The 20130-nt window shown below is 38.9% G+C and overlaps 1 protein-coding gene across 5 annotated transcripts; it reads left to right on the plus strand.

The window, feature by feature from the left end:
- Positions 1 to 2089: 2089 nt before the first annotated feature.
- LOC136876420 (uncharacterized) lies at positions 2090 to 20048 on the plus strand. Of its 5 annotated transcripts, none has more exons than XM_067150381.2 (3): positions 2090 to 2200; positions 13337 to 13884; positions 19611 to 20048. In XM_067150381.2, the coding sequence occupies exons 2-3, from the start codon at positions 13371 to 13373 to the stop codon at positions 20036 to 20038; spliced, it is 942 nt and encodes a 313-aa protein (XP_067006482.2). In that variant the 5' UTR covers positions 2090 to 2200; positions 13337 to 13370; the 3' UTR covers positions 20039 to 20048. The 5 variants fall into 5 exon arrangements, with proteins under 5 accessions (XP_067006482.2, XP_068084522.1, XP_067006483.2 ...); XM_068228421.1 differs by lacking the exon at positions 2090 to 2200 and adding an exon at positions 2709 to 2880; XM_067150382.2 differs by lacking the exon at positions 2090 to 2200 and adding an exon at positions 3029 to 3122.
- Positions 20049 to 20130: the final 82 nt, after the last annotated feature.

The following is a 20130-nucleotide window of genomic DNA, read 5'->3' on the forward strand; positions in this document are numbered from 1 at the left end:
TATAGTTTCAGATTACATTTCATTCCTACCTTTCACTAGAATATTAAATACCGGGCAAGCTGGCCATGCTAAATTCAGACAATAAATTTTACTTGAAATGCAGTAGGGTGGAACAAGTTGACCGCGCGGCGTGCAGCTGTGAACTGTGAGCTTGCATCCGGGAGATAGTGGGTTCAAACCCCACTGTCGGCAGCTCTGGAGATGGTTTACCGTGGCTTTCCATTTTCACATCAGACTGTACCTTAATTAAGGCCACGGCCGATTCCTTTCCACTGCTAGCCCTTTCCTATTCCACCGGCGTCATAAGACCTATCTGTGTCGGTGCGACGTAAAACAAATAGCGAAAGAAGAAGAAGAATATTGAATAAAAATTCAGTGAGAGAAAAGTATTTTGAGTAAATAAGTTGTAAACTGTTCTCTGCTCGATGATGATGATGCTTGTTGTCTAAAGGGGCCTAACTTCTAGGTCATCGGCCCCATTGCTCAGGTAACAACACTTCATACGTTGGCCTTACCGTCATAGCAGTAGTGATTCTTACTTGTCAATGTTTAAATGTTAAAGTTCAGATTATCTTGAATAAAAATGTGTTGTGTTGCTGTCATATGGCAAAGGATTATTCTATGAAAGAAAATTCATGGGTAAAAATACCTGATTAGCGTAATTAGTGGTCACTCCCGGAGGCCCGGGTTTGAGTCCTGGCCCTGCCACGAAATTTCAAAAGTGGTACGAAGGCTGGAACGGGGTCCACTCAGCCTTGGGAGGTCAACTGTGTAGAGGGTGGTATCGATTCCCACCTCAGACATCCTCGAAGTGGTTTTCCATAGTTTCCCACTTCTCCTCCAAGCAAATGCCGGGATGGTAACGAACTTAAGGCCATGGCTGCTTCCTTCCCTCTTCCTTGACTATACCTTCCAATCTTCCAATCCCCAGCACAAGGCCCCTGTTCAGCATAGAAGTTGCGGCCGCCTGGACGAGGTACTGGTCATCCTTCCCAGTTGTATCCCCGACCCGCAGTCTCACGCTCCAGGATACTACCCTTGAGGTGGTAGAGGTGGGATCGCTCACTGAGTCCGAGAGCAAAGTCAACGCTGGAGGGGTAAACAGAGTAAGAAAAAAAGAAAGAAAGAACGAAGATAAATACCCGACATAGAAACGGAAAACTAAGACGAGAGTGTTACCTGCTTTTAGCCACCCCGTAGTTTTGTCCTGGTCTATAGAAAATTCGTGAAATGATAGTGTCCCTTTGCTTTTTTTCCTCTTCGGAATACAAAAAATGCACACAGCAATATATATTCGAATATTTCCTATCACAGTTAAAGAAAGGCAAATCAACAAACCATTTAAAAACGAATTAGCACATAAATTAAAATCCTTGTTCAGGACGAAGTTACAGCGAGAAATCACTTTGTTCTTGTTTCCATTGAATTTCTGCTCGAAGTACGAAAAGGTACACAAGAATGTCTCAAATTCCAAGATTTGTAATCACAATTTAAAAAATATAATCACCACACTACACAATAAAAAATAAACTCACTAGCGCATAACTATCAGATCTCATTATCAAGCCAACAAGCTCCTCATTGCGAACACATTGCCAACATTTACGACAGCAAAACCAAAAAATAAAACTGGAAATGCGGCAATTTGTGATGTACAGCTTCCTGTCAGTGGGTAGTAGGCCAGCGCTCCAACGGCATTATGGTGAAACTTTCCAATTACAGCTTTATGCTGGGCTTCACAAGCGATTGTCAAGGCCGGTATAAGGAGCGCAGCTAGGTATCCAGTCGGCCGTGGTACTCATTGACATGTTTTTCGTTTCTCCCGCATTTGTCACTCTTTCAGCTTGGCAAACCTCCCCCGCATTGGCACTTCTGTAGGTTGACTTTGACTTCACATTCAAAAAACAAAAAAACAAAAAAACAACGCATATTCACGGACAGCTCTACCCTAATAGGTACTGCACCGAGAAGGTAGGAATATGTCGTCGCACTAATTCTTTTTTTTTTTTAGTTTTTTTTTCGTCCCGCTTGCTTCAACACTGCATAATTTTGTTGGCTACATTGTTTATTTACTTTTCGTAATATTGATGTTGTTTTGTTCAACCATAAGCGCTCATATCATTGTACCGTTTGACATAGGAGTGATTCAATGATGTTCTGCCGAATTATTCGTTGATTGTGATGATAGGTCGTGACTAGTGTAAGTCCAGTGCGTCAATAATTACAGTGACAGAATTATCGAGTACCGGTATAGTGAATAGGCTGGTGGCGTGAACGTTACTGATCCACGAAATATCACTGTAATATTTGTCACAATGTGAAAGGTTATCATTGATTTACTCAAATAAAGTCTCAAATCCCAGGTAGATTAAGAAATACCGTCGTTACTAGCAAGAAATATGAATACGTACTTAGGAGATGTAAACAGGAGTCCATCATGTTGCATATCGCTGCTCGCGCCGTCTTTTGTTTGTTTCTTGAGGTCCAGGGCTGGCACCGATGAATGGAAGTGCCATGTCTGTGAATTCTTATTATCTTTGTGCATTTGTCTAGCGCGGACAGTTCAAAAAGCAAAATGGAGGAGAACAACATTAAGAATGTTATCGCTTTTTTTGACGACGAAAATCACCATGTAATAAGGAGATTACAAGACCTAAATCTCGTGCCGAAGCAACCGGAAAATAGCATGATCCCTGGACCAACAGATATATTACTTTATTAAAGGAACAGCACTATTAGACAATTGACAGTTGAAGTGACACGACACCAAAGCATTACCGTGAGCAAAGACATGACACACGAAAGTGTTGTGTTACACATAAACAAAACACGGAAGCCCTGCGACGCAGAAAAAATTGTATATAGCTGTAAGGCAGTAAAGTATGTATTCTGTAAAATTAAATATTTCCATAATTTCTTAATCTACCTGGGATTTTAGACTTTATTTGAGTAAATCAATGATTACCTTTCATATGTGACAAATATTACAGTGATATTTCGTGGATCAGTAGCGTTCACGTCACCAAGTATTTTATTAAATATATTTTGTTGTGTAAAGTACTGTATCATTTGTGACGAACATTGACGTTCCTTTACGAATCCAATTTGAAAGTATTGTCCAAGTAAGCATGCTCCTTTGTGTTAATTTGGAGATAAAATCACCTACCAGTATTGTACCTTCTTTATAAGTTTCAAGGAAAGAGGTTCATCCTATGGAGGGGAAAAAATAACGTTCAAGGTATATACAATGATTATTGTATAGTAAAAACTTCATATTTTGATAAGTAGGCCTATTTCCTTAGTTGTTGCCTTGCTTAGTTGTATGTGTAGACCTACAACCATACATGAAAGCCTAATTTCAGGCTCACTGTTTAAAATAATTATAATAATAATTATAATAATTAAAATAATTATAACAGGCCATATTCATTTCTCAAGTAGCTTCTTGTATTCCTATTGGCCAATGTAAAGTGGCACGTGATCTCCTTCCCGTGAAAGAAGTTAATCATAATGCGTTACCAACCGCAGCACAATAAAAGCGCAAGTGGCCGCGCTCACGAAACTAGAAGCCTAGGGCCGCTTCGCGGCTTCTAACCATCCAGACCAATGGTCTTGTCCACGGCAAGAATCCTAACTATCCAGACCAATGGTCTTGTCCGCGGCAAGAATCCTAACCGTCCAGACCAATCGTCTTTCCTCACGAAACTAGGGGCCTAACGCCGCTTCGCGGCTTCTAACCGTCCAGACCAATGGTCTTGTCCATGGCAAGAATCCTAACTATCCAGACCAATGGTCTTGTCCGCGGCAAGAATCCAAACCGTCCAGACTAATCGTCTTTCCTCACAAAACTAGGGGCCTAACGCCGCTTCGCGGCTTCTAACCGTCCAGACCAATTGTCTTGTCCACGGCAAGAATCCTAACTATCCAGACCAATGGTCTTGTCCACGGCAAGAAGCAAGAATCCTAACTATCCAGACCAATGGTCTTGTCGACGGCAAGAATCCTAACCATCCAGACCAATCGTCTTCCGTCCAGAGGCAAGAATCTAATAATCACCACCACCAGCTAGCGAAGCAAGCATAGTTCCTAAGTACAGAGGTTGGCAGCACGAGCACTGCTAGAAAACATCCTTTCCGAGTCACTTTCACCTTCAGAAATTGATCATCATCATCATCATCATCTTCCTTCCAAGTATTGGGCCATGTGACCCGTTACAGTCTTGCATTTTACTTTTTGCAAGACTTGAAAGCAGTCAAATGTCCTTCCGACGGGTTGCTAGCCTGAAGGAAGTAAGACCATTGGTGGGGCTGCCACCTCTCAGCTAATGGACTAGCTGAAATCACGGCATTTCCTCCATAATGGATGTAACGGTTATACCGCCGTGACTCTGTCAACAGGGCCATGTGGCCCGTTGCGGTCTTGCATTTTCTTTCCATCGCTTCATTGGACGTCCTATAGATCTCTGTCCTCTTGGCTGATAGCGTAGGATCTCCTCTGGTAGTCTTCCAGATTCCATCCTTTGAACATGACGTTTCCAGTTTTCTTGGTAATCATAGATGTAATTGATTACTGATTTCACATTCAGTCCCTTAAGCACATCTTCATTTCTTATACGATCCCATTTCATATAGCCTGCTGTTCTGCGCATGAATGTCATTTCACGTGCTGTAATTCTGGAAATGTCTTGAGTTCTTATTGTCCATGCCTCACTGCCGTAGCAAAGGGTTGGTCTGGCTAAAGTGTTATAAAGACGTAAGCGAGTGTGTTTCTGGACAAGAGATGGCTTCATGATATGATTTATGATTCCTGTTGTTCTGGTAAATTTGTTTATTTTTGCAGAGATATCAATTTCCCCTTGGTAAGATAAATTGTATCCCAGATAATTGAATTCGTTGACTCTTTCCAAAATTTTATTATCTAAACTGATTTTACTCGGGATAGGGTCCTTCCCCTTAAAGGCCATTATTTTGCTCTTTTGTGGTGAAATGATCATGTCGAATTTTGAAGAGACTTTCTGGAGATTAAATACTGACCACTGAAGATCATCTTCTGATGATGCTACCAATGCAACATCATCAGCAAAGAGTATGGCATCTAAATGTGTGAGATATCTGCTGACTGGGATTGATCCATGCCTTTCATGCCTCCATTCCTGTATTATGTTGTTCATATAGATTATGAACAACAAAGGAGAAAGTCCACAACCTTGTCTCACACCTCTGCTGATCGGTTTCCATTCTGTCTGATGATTACCTAACTTTATTGCAATAAGGTTGTCACTGTACATGTTGTATATGTTATCTATTAACTGTTGTGGGACATTATCTTCTGCTAAGATATTAAGAAGTCTGTTCCTGTTAACTAGATCAAAGGCTTTCTTAAAATCAACAAATGCTATGTGAGTTTCCAAGTTAAATTCCCTGCGTTTTTCGACTAAGATTTTCAAGGTAAAGTTAGCATCAGCACGAGCGCCCCTTTCGAAATCCATGTTGTTCATTTCCAATCGCATTTTCATAATACCTGAATAATTTTTCTCTGACAATATTTTAGTAAATTTTGTAACCTGAGTTGAGTATACTTATCCCTCTGTAATTTCCACAATCTTTCACACTGTCCTTCTTATGAAGAGGAATAACTATAGCTTTTTGCCAATTCTCTGGTGATCTGTTGCCATTCCAAATTAAATTGATGAATTTGAGAAATCTTTGCTTGAAGATGTCACTGGAATACTTGAATCATTCTGCATTTATTGAATCTTCTCCAGATGCTTTTCCAAGTTTTTTGAGTATTAGCTCCAGTTCTTCGAGTGTAATGGTATCCGAAGACTTGTTAAGAGATGTTGGCAGAAGAAATGGCTCAATATTTGAACCTCTCCAAAGGTTCCAGAAATAAACGAGCCACTCCGTTAGAGGTATTGCATTAATGCGTATGTCTTCTTTTACATCATTATTTAGTTTCTTGAGTATTTTATAGGTCTGTGGTTGTGGTCTTGTTATATCAGTCTCCAGTTGTGAAACAAAGTTTTCCCAACTCTTTCTGTGCTTTTTCCGCACTTCCCTTTTTGCTATTGCTCTCTTGTGGTGATACTCTATTTTATCTTCTAATTTGCCAGTTGACAAAAAAAATTTATAAGCATTTCTTTTGTCTGAAATAACCTTTTCAATCTCTTCATCCCAGATTCTTAAACCCTTTTTCCTCTGCCATTTTTTCTTAACTCCCAAACTCTCAAAAGCAGACTGCTTTAAAATTTAACACAAATTAGACCACTCCATTTCCACGTTGTCACTAACTGGTGTCATCTGTGTAAGTTCATTAAGTCTGTTCTGGTACAGCCATTTTATACTGGGGTCTCTTAATAGGTTAACCTTGTAAGAAGTTTTAATTTCTTGTGTTGTTTGTGTGTTTCTTTTATACCATCTAGGCCTCAGACGAATAGGTGCTACTAATAGATAGTGATCAGTTTCCAATTCAGGGCCTCGATAGACTCTTGTATCCAAGACTAAATCTGCCAATTTACCATTACAAATTATATAATCTATAATTGATTTCTGATTTCGTGCAGACCACGTATACTTGTGGGTGTCCTTGTGTGGGAACATTGTGTTCATAATCTTTAACTGATTGAAGACAGTGAAATCTATTAATTTCGTTCCATTGTTATTACGGGTTGTTTCTCCATGGATTCCGATGTGATTCTGAATTTTCTCATTACCAACTCTGGCATTGAAGTCTCCCAGTAATAGTAGCATATCTTGTTTGTTAATTTTATTGACTATCTTTTGCAGATCATTATAGAACCCATCACTTTCGTTTGAATTGCCCTCCACTGGAGCGTATACCCCTATAACTGTAAGATAACCCCTGAATAGTTTTAGTCTTAATTGGATAATCCTTTCATTCCAAAAAGTGTAGTTATCAATTGTTGATCTTAATCTTTTGTGTACCATGAGCAGTACACCCGCCTGTGCTCTAGTATCTCTGTCAACCCCACTGTAAAACTGTAAATAATTTACTGTCTCTTTTGATCCCTGAAGCTTTCTTTTTGTTTCTGAAATGGCTGCAATTAAAATGTCTTTTTTTGCGAGAATGTCGTCCAGCTGGTCATCTTTGTGTGAGATACCTTGTACATTCCAGGTAGCACATCTAAAAGTATTTTTCTTCTTCCAATCTTTGTCCATTTCACTGTCCTTTTCAATGCCAGGAGAGGTTATGCATTCCACATAAAGTTAATTTTAGATAATATACAGAACAATAACAAATAGGTTAATATGCCAAGTTCTTCATGATATAGATAAAATACATATAAAGTGTATAAAATATCATAATTTTAAAATATTCACCGTATAAGGAAACTTCAATCTTCAAAGAATATAAAAGACTTGTTTATAATAACTATAGCAACTGTCACTAATCCTTCACAGCACCATAATTTTCATATTTTCCAAAAAAACTACTATAAAATTCAGGACACCAGTAAGTGTATATTACAAAGATGACTTTTAAGTTTCATAACAACAGCATCAAATCTATATCAATTCAGAAAAAATTGATAATGCTTTATAAATACAACCATATGAAATTCACATCACTATAGTGTGTGAAGAATTTTCCAATTGTTTCTCAGCACTTAACTGTACATGTTTCACATAAAAATTTCTGCAAGTCAAATTTGTAGCCGTTGTAACTAGGCCTATCACATATTTTCATAATATGTTGACAACAGTGGCTAGAGCCCACCATCATCTGTTGTTGACCGTTCATGAATAATGACAGTCACTTTAAGAAGTAGTTTACCGAGCAAGTGGCGGTTTGAGCACATCGCTATCAGCTTGCATTCGGGAGGTAATGGGTTCGAACCCCACTGTCAGCAGCCGTGAAGATAGTTTTCTGTAGTTTCCCATTTTCACACCAGGCAAATGCTGGGTCTATACCTTAATTAACACCATGGATGCTTCCTTCCTACTCTTAGCCCTTCTCTATCCTATTGTCACCATAAGACCTATCTGTGCCAGAGTGACATAAAGCAAATAGTAAAAACAATTGGTTTTATTAATTTAATAAATCACCTTTGAAGATTTTGGTGACAATATCAATTATTTATTTAGCATATGGCAAACTGTACAGAAACGTACAAAAGTAATTGTGTAACACATACAAATAAAAACTAATACGATCATCTTCTTGCTGGACCAAAATGTGGCACAGTCAAATGAGAGAGCAAACACACTTGGCACAGCACAGGAGCAGTACAGTTGTGACTGTAGCTTTCCTCATTTTCAATACAATATCGATTGGAACATAGTATTATAAAAAAGACACTATAGGCTAATCACAAGAAAAACTTTCTTTTTCAAAAATCTGTTTGATTTATACTGCACTGGATAATAACTGACGTGGTTTTATTTTCCTATATTTACACTTCCAAAGAAAACTGACACATTAGCATTTTTCTGTTACAAGGTAGCGTACAGTTACTAAAAAAAAGAAGACAAAGAATGAGCGCATAGTATTTTATGTTCCTAGCACTCAATATTTTATCAGATTTAATTGTATAAAAATGTAATTCACCTCCCATGTCATTTCACGTCATCTCTCTGCTGATAGCCAGAAACATATCATTTATTTATCATTTTAACCATTATGGTTTATTTTGGTCCATACTGACTTTTATATAACAATCTTAAAACTGAAAAGTTACTGGTAATGTTATGTGTCTGCCTTATCAGTACTAATAAAAAAGATTTAATCCATATTAATTAATCTGTACATGTTTCGAGAATCATATCGTCATTGCCGGGACAAAACCTCCTATGTGATAATATTTTTGGAGATATACTGACCCGCAACACATACATTATTAAGAGCAAGAATGCTTTGACAATGTTCACACAATATCGCACCTTAGATGACAGAACCTTACCGGCCAAAGTTATAAGCTAAAATATTTCACATAGGAGGTTTTGTCCCGGCAGCGACTATATTCATTCTCGAAACATGTACAGATTAATTAATATGGATTAAATCTTTTTTATTAGTACTGATAAGGCAGACACATAACATTACCAGTAACTTTTCAGTTTTAAGATTGTTATATAAAAGTCAGTATGGACCAAATTTTACCAAATAATCTGCTGACTTGATTCAATTACGACAGTTACATATACTGTCAAATAAGTTATAAGTTAAAAATACAAGAATTGTCAATCTTAAGTAAAATCTTAGAAATTATATATTTTTTTAAATCTATTCTTAAAATATTCTGAATACTCTATATAATGTCTCTAGAAGCCATGTGTGCATCGAAAACTTAAATCTAAAAATTTATATTACTGCTCCTTTTGTACTCCTTGTCTGTTGAAATACCTCCCAAAGTAGTTAACAACGTTTGAGTTGGGTTGTAATTAAGCTCTCCATTACACTATAAAACAAAAAAGAAAATCCAAATCTTATTTGCAAGGTAACATGAAAAGATCTTTGAAGATTAAAATTTAGTTAATAAATAGGCTTACTGTGGATGTCCATGTTTCTACTGTAAGACATTACCTGAAAGACGAGGGTCTGCATGCTCACTGACCATGCAAGAAGCCCTTAATTAATTCGTCTAACAGAAGGAAGAGACCTGCTTTTGCAAAAGAGCATCTCAGCTGCATATTTTATGACTGATCCAAGGTACCATATTATGGAGTGATTAAAGTAAGTTTAATTCAGTATCTTCAGATGGAATTCAATACATTCGTCGCCCTACAGCTGAAAGATTGAATCCACACTACCAGTTTCCTACCATTAAACATAGAGGAGGCCCATTAGTGCATTCAGAGAGTATCATGAATGGTCGTAGCAATAGTGGGCATAACCCTAAGATAGTTGAGACCGCAGAATAGAGATGGATGCTCCGCACAGGGCAATAATCCTTTGTTATTAGTTGAGGAGAGTGCCAGTAGGCCTATGCTCCATGCAGGGTGATGCTCCTTTGTTGTTAGTTGACGAGAGTGCCAATAGGAGCATAGGTGCTACCAACTGTTGACTTTCTTCGCATCACTGCTTTTATGCATGTGGCATAAGGGATTAGATTTTGTTTACAGCTTTTCTTTATTGATTTGTGGACATCCTCACTAGGACCATCCTGCATAATGGGGACTCTCTTTCATGTCAGTCGTTGGCCCACATTGGACAGCTCGTTGATTTTTTTAAATTGATTTGTGCACGTCCTGACTAGTGACAAAAAGAACATTTGTCTAATACATCTGGGGTGTTTAGCAGAAAGCTCCTTGAAGAGCGTGAGGCCCAGCTCTCTTTCGCAACAGCCATTGGCGCATTTGTGGTTAGATCTGATTTTTTTTAAGTATCTGGGTACCGGGCGAGTTGGCCGTGCGGTTAGGGGGGTGCAGCTGTGAGCTTGCATCCGGGAGATAGTGGGTTCAAACCCCACTGTTGACAGCCGTGAAGATGGTTTTCTGAGGTTTCCCATTTCCATACCAGGCATGTGCACCTTAAGTAAGACCACAGCTGATTCCTCCCCACTCTTAGGCCTTTCCTATCACATCATCGCCATATGATCTACCTGTGTCGGTACGACATAAAGCAAGTTGTAAAAAATTAGAATCGGGGAGTGAAGTTGGCTATTTTGTCTGACTGCATTGAATTCTGAGGGCGACACCATGCTTCATAAAATGCATCCAAGGGTTGTGGGTAATGACAGACAATTTTTTTGTATTTGGTTATAAAAGTGAGTTTTTCCTGAGGGCGGGATGGTGGGATTTCAGCATCAGCAATGAACATATTTCTCCTCAACAAGCGTTTTAAGGTAACATATTTTTACTTTTTTTGCTAGGGGCTCTACGTCACACCAACACAGATAGGTCTTATGGCGACGATGGGATAGGAAAGGCCTAGGAGATGGAAGGAGTCAAGTGTTACATGCGGGTCTCTATCCTCCTGTAGGGATTTTTTGGACAATAATGCTTTACCTTATGCTAGATGACGCATGTCACACAAATGGCTTTTTCAGCATGAACATGATTCTAAATATCACTCTAAATGTATGCAAAAGTACCTTCAGCAGAAAAAAATCAACATGTTAAAACAAAGGTATGGACCAACTGACAAGACTTCTTGAACACTTTGCGATGTGGATGGGAGAGTATTGCTTAAGACAACATGTGATGCCTTATTCAGTTTGTGCCTGCATTATGTGCTGATGTGATAAACACAAAGAGCTATACAAGCAAATATTAGATATTGTAGGAAAAACACAGTAGGCCTGCTTATTTGTTTATTATTTCTACAGAACAGTTTAAGGTCTTAACTGTCAAACACTTTTGAACTTTTGATATACAGAGGGTACATTATTATTTAATGTTCAACTTATTATTCGTAGAACTTGTTATTTGTTGGCAATGTAAGCTATATTCTGTGCTGTTTATAGTATAGGCCTACTGTATATTGTATAGAATTCCAGACAATACTCAGAATAAAATCATGTACAAAAATGGTTTTGTCAAAACACTTTTGAGTGCTACTGTATTCATTTCTGTACTTCTGTGGGTGGGTGCAAGACAATACATCCATGGTGTCTCGTGCATGTCATAAGAGGCAACTAAAAGGGATAACCTTACTAGGCCTCTTAGCTTGAGAGAGTGGGTTGATGGCCATGTGTCCCCTAGTAAAGTCTGACATTGCTTCCACTTACTTGTGCTAGGCTCTTCACTCTCAACTTTCCTGCCCAACTTCCCTTGTTTTGTAATATCTGAAGCCATCTCTTTTCAGTTTCGACTCAGTTCATTTATAACTGTTAGGTTCTTCAATCTGCCAAACTAACTTTGAGTAAATACATTTATAAACTACCACGTAGTTTATAGATTGAAGAGCCTAACAGTTATAAATTGACTTCCCTTGTTCAACTTTTGTTCTCTTCTGCCCCCAATAGTATTAGGTTTCCAAGGCCTTGGAAGTCTTCCATTTTCTTGACCCTTCCCTTTCTTTTACCAATACCTTCATTCTTCGAAGGGTTGGAGCTTTTCCTTTTTCACTTCTGATTGGTGTTAAGAGGGGATGGTTCCCTGGTTGTACTTCCCCTTAAAATAGTCTTCACTATCATATCGTGTTGATTTCTGTTGCTTATTAGCATGTACACTACATTGCCATTAATGACTGTACACCCCCTGAAAGGAAAGGAGACTGATCCTGTATATACTCAAACCTAGTGTGAGCCTATATAAGGCTGTGAGCTCTCGATGCAACTGGTAACTAGCCACTGTGGTCAAAACAGACTTACGATGATAGCTCGGTGAGGCTGAAATTGGCATGTGTATCAATGTCTACAGTACGGTAATGATTCAACCATTTGATCTGTAAGATTTCTAGCAAGTTTCAGATACCATGTTTGACAGTGAGTGATATAGTGGTAAAATAGAAATACCAGGTAGTTATAAAACCCCTAGCTCAACCAGGGAAGTCGAACTAGTTAACAAATACGGACCATCAATGGCTTCGACATATGGTGAGGTCAAACCGCCAAGCTTCGTTTGAAACCTTGGCCACAAGCTTTCAGTTGCCATCTGGAAGTGATGCTAGTACTTGTACCATTCATAAGGAGGTGCTGACTCTTGGATTCCACGTGCGAGCTGCGGCACATAAACCAAGGATCACTAAACTGATCGCTCGTTGTTGATTACAGTGGTACAAAACACATCACCTTTGGACTGTAGAACAATAGAAGAGCATCATGTGGAGTGATGAATCATGTCCAATGAATGTTTATGCACCTGATAAATGCTAGGCGAGTGTTACTTAGTCCACTGGTTTTGGTAACTCTAACCATGAAAGCCAATGCCTTTTAGGCAATGTTGGACAATTCAATGCCACCCCACCACCACCATCACCACCACCACCTCTTTAGCAACAATTTGGAACTGACCCTTTTTATTTTCAGGATGACAATGCAATATTTCATTGAGCAAAGGCCATAACCAAGGACAGTACTGGTAGTGGTTTGTCAAAATGTGATTGAATGAAATCAAATGACCAGTCCAAAGCCCTGATCTAAATCCAATTGATCATCCCTGGGATGAGTTTCAATGCCATTTGACAACCAGACCAGACTGCCCCAAAACAGCATAAAACCGCTTACTATGTTGCAGGAGGAATGGAAGAAAATAACAGCAGACATCGCCTGAAACTTATTGGACAATCTTCGTAGAAGGGTAGATGCTGTGGTAGTGGCGAAGGATGGACCTATTTCATACTTAGACCATAGCAACTCCAGCTAAACCAGTACTTACTGGTGTCCAGTCATTTGTGGAAATGTAGTGTAATTTAGTTTAATCTTTGTTTTCAGGTTTGAAGTGTTCTCCGGCATTCTCATTCAAGTCATGAAGAGGAAGAACAAAACAGAAAGTTCAAGCTTGTCACTTGTCAGTGAATATTTCCCAGCCACCAAGGCGACTAAAATACTAGGACATGACAGTGGTGAGAAACAGGAAGATGATGTGGTGTCCGTTGATCCTAACGCTATGTGGGCCTTGACTGCTGGACCCAAACAGGCTCAGCTCATCATGGCAGCAGAGTTGGAAGGCCAGACACTGAACGGAAATAAGGTTCCTTCCGTTGGTTTGAACAGACTGCCATCCTCTTTCTATGATGTTCCGTGTGAAGTACTTGCCAGAGCCTTGCTTGGTAAAGTGCTAGTGCGTCGTTTGGATGACGGAAGATTGATCAAAGGGAGGATTGTGGAGACAGAATGTTACTTGGGAGGGGAAGATAAGGCTTCTCATTCATATAATGGGAAGGTTACTTCACGGAATACACCAATGTTTATGAAGCCTGGAACAATATATGTGTATTTCACCTATGGAATGTACTATTGCTTCAATATATCAAGTAGGGGTAAGTTGATACTTGAAAATATTTACTGTTCATTACAAATGATAGAAATCAAAGAGAAATGTTGTTTAATGGCAGATCCATTAATTCATTTCATTAATCTTCTGGTATTATGAAACAGTGCTGCTTGATCATTCAGCAGTTGGCAGATTGTCCAAATTGGGGCATATAAGAAGGTGGTCTTGATCCATTACTGTGTGTGGCTGTTTGTGTATTGTTCAGCAATAATTATCATTGAGAACACTATGATGGAGGCATGCAGTGAGAAGCTAAGGCCTCTATTAAGTCAAGAATTTGCAACAGTTTCCATTCTGGGTTTGTTTATATTCATCTCTGAATGAATTTAGTGTTTTACCCCCATTTATTACTGGCATAGGTGATAACACCTAAATAGAATTTCTTTTGTGGTTTATCTCTTAAGAGTTCCAAAGTTAGATGGTGTTTGCTTTATTGGAAATGTAATTCCTTTCTTTGCTTGCAGTTCAGCTGTTTCATTTCCATTTTTCTCTTACTGACAGAGAGCCCCAAGAACTCTATGGTCATCCCATGTCTGCTGAGAACTTTTTATCATCTTTTGCTCTTTTAATGTTAGAGATGTTACCTTATTTACTGTACTTGAGAATATCGTTTGAATAGCACATTTGTAACCCCACAAGGAAGTAAGCCTTTCTGGCGACCAATAGCCTGAGAAATACTGAAGCTGTGGGAGTGCCACTGCTATTGCTTAAATTTCCCCATGATTACTAGTTGTATTGTTTCCAACTAAAATTTAGAGACTAGTTCAGTGAAGATGCTTTCTCCTGCCTTTTTATATGCATTTTATAGCGATCCAAGTGATGTATTCTCAGGTCCTTGTCAGGAGAATGTTTATTTATAATAGCTAGTCTTCACTGTTATTGTATAATAGGTGGAGTATAATATTTCTTTTGTCTGGCTCCTTGATGAATGGTCATTGTCGATGACTTTGATCCAGAGGATGCTGGGTTCAATTCCCGGCTGGGTCAGGGATTTTAATAGCATCTGATTAATTCCTTTAGTTTTGGGGACTGAATGTTGTGTTCTTCCCAACACTCTTGTCTTCATACACACATATAACACTACACTACCAACCATCACAGAAACACATAATAGTGAATACATCCACATTGGGTTGGCTTCAAGAAGGGCATACGGCCATAAGACAAAGCCAATTCCACACATGCGACATAGATTGCACCCATGACCCCATCAGGGTGTGGGAAAAGCTGTGGAAAAAGAAGAATAATAATATTCCTTTATTTTAGATAACAAGGAAATATAAGTTTGGTATATCTGATAATCAATAGGTGTGATGTCCAGCTCCTTGGCTGATGGCACTCTAGTGCTCGTCGGTTCATAGGGCCCCAGGTTCGATTCCTGGCCAGGTCGGGGATTTTAACCTTAAATGGTTAATACCATTGGCCCGGAAACTGGGTGTCTGTACCATCCCCAACATTTCTGCAAATCACACACCACATACTACACTTCCCTCCACTACAATAACACGCAGTATCCTATGCATGGCAGAAGCTGCCCACCCTCGTAGGAGGGTCTGCCTTACAAAGACTGCACGCACATGGCATTTAATCAAAATACTGTACATGCACAATGTAGTTGCGGCATTATTATTATAAATATTCCGAATGCAGAAGTGCCAACTGTTACGGATTTCCCCTCACAATTACGGCATTGCGCTCAAGGGGGAAATTATTACGGAAAAGCGACATTATCACAAAAAAATTATTTCTATGGGAAATAAAGGGAAGAAAAAATTAATCGTTTCGAGCATTACTGCTCAACCCTCCACGTTTCAATGCTTTTGAGTTGGCAACGATACTACAAGCGTCACTTCCTTTTGCTTCCCGTGAGCATTGTGAAATTAATTGTGAATGAAGGAGCTCTATTCTGCTCTTCTCCACTATAAAATGTAATGTTTTATTATTGCAGTATTAAGTGGATCTGACAGTATCTCTCCCACAGACAGAGTTTTCAGTGTTAATAGGAAGAAACAGAAGGACTTCAGGGCTACATTAAGCACATCTACACAGGAATCGCTTATTGTTCAGAAGATGAAAATGTCGTCACAGGTGGAAGGATGCTTCAAGAAAACCCACACTGAAAAGCAGCTGCTGGGTGCGAAACAAGCTACAAGCAATGTTTTACGACAGAAGTAACTGGCAATATGCAAATTGTATTATGTAATATGATACACTTTAGAATAGATTGCTGTCGGGGAGGGCAAAGTGGGTGTCATTATCGAGAAGCGAGGAGGATGCTTTGGATATGGCTCGAAAATTTTCTGAGGAGGCGGGGGATTGCTGAATGCGAATGTGAAAGAAGCAATTATTCTGGATTTCAGTTACAAAATTTGCTCTTGCATAATTTACAACAGGATAAAAACACTCTGGAACCACAATTTGAAAAATACCAAGGAGGATTTTGCCCATACAGAAGCTGCCCAGACCAAATTCTCAGCCTAAAACTAATAATAGAATATTACAGTTTATCTCTTTCACAGATTTCAAAAATGCATTTGACAGCATCCTTAGACCCACACTTTTAAAAATCTCCAGATCATACGGTCTTCAACTTAATTCATAAAAAATCATCAAACTAACTTTTTTTTTTTTTTGCTAGTTGCTTTACGTCGCACTGACACAGATAGGTCTTATGGCGACGATGGGACAGGAAAGGCTAGGAGTGGGAAGGAAGCGGCTGTGGCCTTAATTAAGCTACAGCCCCAGCATTTGCCTGGCGTGAAAATGGGAAACCACGGGAAACCATTTTCAGGGCTGCCGACAGTGGGGTTCGAACCTACTATCTCCCGAATACTGGATACTGGCCGCACTTAAGCGACTGCAGCTATCGAGCTCGGTCAAACTAACTTTAACCAACACGAATTCCAAGCTAAAGTTCAGAGGAGAAGTGCTAAAACCTTGTACAATAAAAACTGGCCTCAGACAAGATTAAGGATTATCTCTACTCCTTTTCAATATGGCTCTCGATTACATCATGAAACTTTGGCAAAAGGAAACCCGACCTAAAATCAAAATTGGAGAAAAACCCTCAATAAGAACAAACTGCCCTTGACTTGGAAGAAGTTTGTGTCCAGATAACCAGTCTTTAAAAGTTTGCCATAAAAATACAGTAGGATTATAATATTTTTGAGAAAACTGAGATCATGCCTATGAAACCCCCGAGTGTTTTATAAATAATTTTAAAAAGAACATAGTTACAGTAATGAGAAAGAAACATGGATAACTAGAACTAAGAAAGTGAAGAAAAGCCCTGCCTGTAGTAAGATGACTAAAATGGGCCCCAGGGGTTCTGAACTTTGAAGCATGGGTTGGCGACCACGGGGCCATTAGCTGAGTCCTGGTATTGCTTCCACTTAGTTGTGCAAGGCTCCTCACTTTCAACTATCCAATCCTGTCCGACCTTACTTGGTCAGCTCTTGTTCTTTTCTGACCCCGACGCTATTAGGTTTGCGAGGGCTAGGGAGTCTTTAATTTTCACGCCCTTGCCTTTCTTTGGCCGATGCCTTCATCGAAGTGTCGGATCCCTTCCATATTTTCTCTCTGATTAGTGTTAAATAGAGGATGGTTGCCTAGTTGTACTTCCTCTTAAAACAATAATCACCACCACATCTAACCTGGTCAATGCATAATAAGAAATATCTGTCAATAGCCACTAAAATCCAACACTATAAAAGTGTAACTCTTCCAGAAGCCACTTACGCTTGTAAAACCCTGTTCCAAATGAAAAACAAACAAAGAACTTATTGGCCCCTCAAAACTGAAAGAAGAATTATCAGAACTTATAAATAAAAAGTATCAGGTCAAAGGAGTCTGGAGAATCCTTCTAATGAAATTGTCTATCGAGAGATTGACCCAAACACCAGCACAATGAAGAAAAGAGTCTCTTCTTTCTTTCACATCTTGCTACGGCCAGGAAACCAGGTTTTGCAACAACTAGTAATGAGAAATCTTGGAAAGAATTTAGGAGGACAATGGATCCACGAAATTTAGCAAAATCTCAAAGCAGTTGGACTTGATATAGTAGATGCAGAGAAAATAAATAAAATGAACGCCCTTCTCACAAATTTTGAGCAGAAATGATGCATAGAAGGGTTGTAGCAATTTCAGACAAATTGAGAAAATCAGAACAAATGCAAAAGTACTGTGCAGATTACAAGAACCTAACTGTACACCCTTGAAAGAGAAAGTGAACTTCGAACTACTCATGTGGTCCAATGCGGCTAATAAAGTTATTTTGTTATTGCATTTAGGCAAATTTCACTATTCTTGTCAGGCAGAGAGTTTTCTGCAACTTGCATACTGCTCACCAGTCTGCATTTTCCTCTTTCGAGTGGACTGTTTTAAGTTCACCTATATTTTGGATACTCTTTTTACCCTTTTGACATCTTGTGGATCTGTGGTATAAAATAGAAAGCAATAATGTTACCATTCTTACCTCTAGTACCACACATGCCTGTCTGCTATAGAAATTTTAACCTTCACTATACTGTACACTCTTATACTCTTACACTCTTTGGTATTATCAAACAATTCCTCTGGCACAACAGCCAGCTTGTTAGCCATGTTATTTTGTCTGTGAGTTAGCAAGTGTGACACATCTCCAGTCAGACAAATGGGCATTTGTGCTGTAGACTGATTGTGATATGATATGGCAAATCAGAGAATAAATACAAAATCCTTGCTCCTTGAACTTCTCTGTTATTTAGTATCTGTACTTCCTCGTAGAAACTTCCTTTTTCTTCTCTGAATCTGTCTTGAGACAGATGGATCTGTACTTCCTCGTAGAAACTTTCCTTTTCTTCTCTGAATCTGTCTTGAGACAGGTGCATCTTGTTTCAGTTGTCCATAGCTTCTCCCTTGTTTGACATCTGTTAACATTCCAAACCTTCTTCTTCCTCTTTCACTTCGATCTATTTTCCCTCCATCACCTTCTGATGAAGACAATTTCTACGTAATATGTGACCCAACCAGGATATTTTCCTCTTCCTTATCGTTTTCATCAGGTGTCTCTTCTCTCCTACTCTTCCTAGCACTTTATTGGTCCACTTCACTTTTTCCATTCCTCTCCACGATTATATTTCAAACTTTTCTAAATTGTTTGTTTCTTTCTTCACGTCCATTTTTTAGCTCCATATGACACCACACTCCACACAAAACACTTTCCGAACCTCTTTCTTAAGTCAGTAGGGATTGCCTTAGATACTAAAAGCCCTCTCATCGTTCTGAAAGCTTATTTTCCCATAGATATTCTGCTTCTTACTTCTTCTGTACAGCTTCCAATCCATGTTAACAAACTTCCCAAATATCTGAATGACTTTACTTGTTCAAATTTCCTTTCCTCTAGTGTTATATTAACAGCAATTTCCTCCTTTCCTATTCTCATCACCTTAGTCTTCCCAACGTTGATCTTCATTCCAAACTCTTTGCCAACTCTCTCAGTATTTTCCAACATGACTTACAGATCTTTTCCTGATTCCACTAATCATCATTCATAAAAGGCTATTGAAATTTAATGTAATTTTTTTTTGTATCATGATTAAAATATTTTGTATAGATGTTTTCATATTTTGTAGGCCTTGCCACTTGGAGAGTGACAAGTAACCTTTAATTCATAAGAATCGGTAATGAATTGCATTTTTTATTGTTCATGATTAATGCAGTATGAACTCCTAGGTGATGGAGCTGCAGTATTAGTGCGGGCATTGGAACCTCTGGAGGGAATAGACTACATGTATGAGCAGAGAACAACTATGAAGAAGACGAATTTAAATACACCAGCTTCTGACCAGAGCAGCAAGCCAAAGTGGAAATTACATGAGCTTTGTAATGGTCCTTCAAAACTATGCCGTTGTCTAAATATCAGTACAAACCTCTGTAACAAGCGAGATCTAAGTGTATGGGATGGTCTTTGGATTGAGTCTGACAATATTGGTGAAAGTGTGAGTCCTCATCTGATCATCACAAGCACAAGGATTGGAATTGATTCTGCAGGTTTAGAATGGGCATCTAAACCATTACGTTTTTATCTCTTCGGGTACAAGTCAGTGAGTCGGTTGGATAAAAAAGCAGAACAGCTACTACATGATTCTTGCATGCAATAAAGAGGAAATTTGGACTTGTGTTGCATGTCATAAAATATAGTAGTATCCTTGACTGTAATGGTAATCTAAAGCATAAATATTTGTCTTACCTG

Source organism: Anabrus simplex, chromosome 6 (assembly GCF_040414725.1).
Source record: "Anabrus simplex isolate iqAnaSimp1 chromosome 6, ASM4041472v1, whole genome shotgun sequence".
NCBI classification, from domain to species: domain Eukaryota; kingdom Metazoa; phylum Arthropoda; class Insecta; order Orthoptera; family Tettigoniidae; genus Anabrus; species Anabrus simplex.